Consider the following 1330-nt stretch of genomic DNA (forward strand, 5'->3'; position numbering starts at 1 on the left):
TCTACTTCATCCTGAAAAATAGCATGCCTCTGAAGAATATGAGCTGCAGACTATGACCACTGCTGAGAGAACTGCACCTAGGTGATGAGCAATTAGTAGGATTCATGCAAAATACTGCTTTTCCTTTGATTTTCTCTTATTGTAAACATTCCCTCTGCTTCAGAGAGATAGAACGGTAAGCTGACTGAAAGCAGAGATGCATTTATGGATTTTATTGATATTTTTTGAGATATCTATATTTTAAGAATATCTTTGATGTACGTACATTGATTCTTAGAGAGAAACGGGCCTAAAATATGATTTGTGAAAATCACACCGGAGTCACTGAATTTATTCTTCTTGGTTTTACAAACAAACTTGAGAAGCAAGTTTCCCTTTTTATTTTGTTCCTGGTCATCTACACAGTCACTTTGTTGGGCAACTTCCTTATTGTCACGGTTACCAGTGTGGATCCTGTTCTTCAAACGCCCATGTACTTTTTCCTTCGAAACCTATCACTTCTTGAAGTCTGTTTCACTTTAGTCATGGTGCCAAAGATGCTGGAAGATCTAGTGTCTCCAAGGAAAATGATCTCTTTTGTAGGCTGTGGTACCCAGATGTACTTCTTCTTCTTTGGCAGCTCTGAATGTTTCCTCCTCTCCATGATGGCTTATGATCGCTTTGTGGCCATCTGTGACCCTCTTCGTTATTCAGTCATAATGAATAGGTCTTTATGCTTGTGGATGGCTGTGGGCTCTTGGATGTCTGGTGTTCCTGTCTCTATGCTACAGACAGCTTGGATGATGGCCCTTCCTTTCTGTGGACCAAACACTGTAGACCACTTTTTTTGTGATGGTCCCCCAGTGTTGAAACTAGTCACTCAGGATACAACCATGTATGAAATGCAAGCACTTGCTTCCACATTACTATTTATTATGTTTCCCTTTTCCTTAATTTTGGTTTCCTACACCCGCATTATCGCAACCATCCTGAGGATGCCCTCTGCTACTGGTCGCCAGAAGGCATTCTCCACTTGTTCATCACATCTCATTGTAGTATCCCTTTTCTATGGAACAGCCAGCTTGACGTACCTACGGCCCAAATCCAGCCAGTCCCCTGAGAGCAAGAAGCTAGTGTCATTGTCCTACACTGTCATTACTCCTATGTTAAACCCCATCATCTATAGCCTAAGGAACAACGAAGTGAAGGGGGCAGTGAAGAGGACATTCACTCGAAAAGTCTTGCAGAAGTTAGATGTGTTTTGAGTTCTATCATCTAGTGTGTTTCTAAACAAAGTAGGGGCCACAGAACCCACAAACAAAAGCTTAAAAGCTCTTATTTTGTCGGTGTC

At 41.6% G+C, this 1330-nt stretch overlaps 1 protein-coding gene across 1 annotated transcript; it reads left to right on the forward strand.

The window, feature by feature from the left end:
• The first annotated feature begins 296 nt into the window (after nucleotides 1-296).
• LOC105309884 (olfactory receptor 10A7) lies at nucleotides 297-1244 on the forward strand. The gene has a single exon (XM_011386092.1). The coding sequence runs from the start codon at nucleotides 297-299 to the stop codon at nucleotides 1242-1244; it is 948 nt and encodes a 315-aa protein (XP_011384394.1).
• The last annotated feature ends 86 nt before the right edge of the window (nucleotides 1245-1330 follow it).

This window comes from Pteropus vampyrus, unplaced genomic scaffold, assembly GCF_000151845.1.
Source record: "Pteropus vampyrus isolate Shadow unplaced genomic scaffold, Pvam_2.0 Scaffold921, whole genome shotgun sequence".
NCBI lineage: Eukaryota > Metazoa > Chordata > Mammalia > Chiroptera > Pteropodidae > Pteropus > Pteropus vampyrus.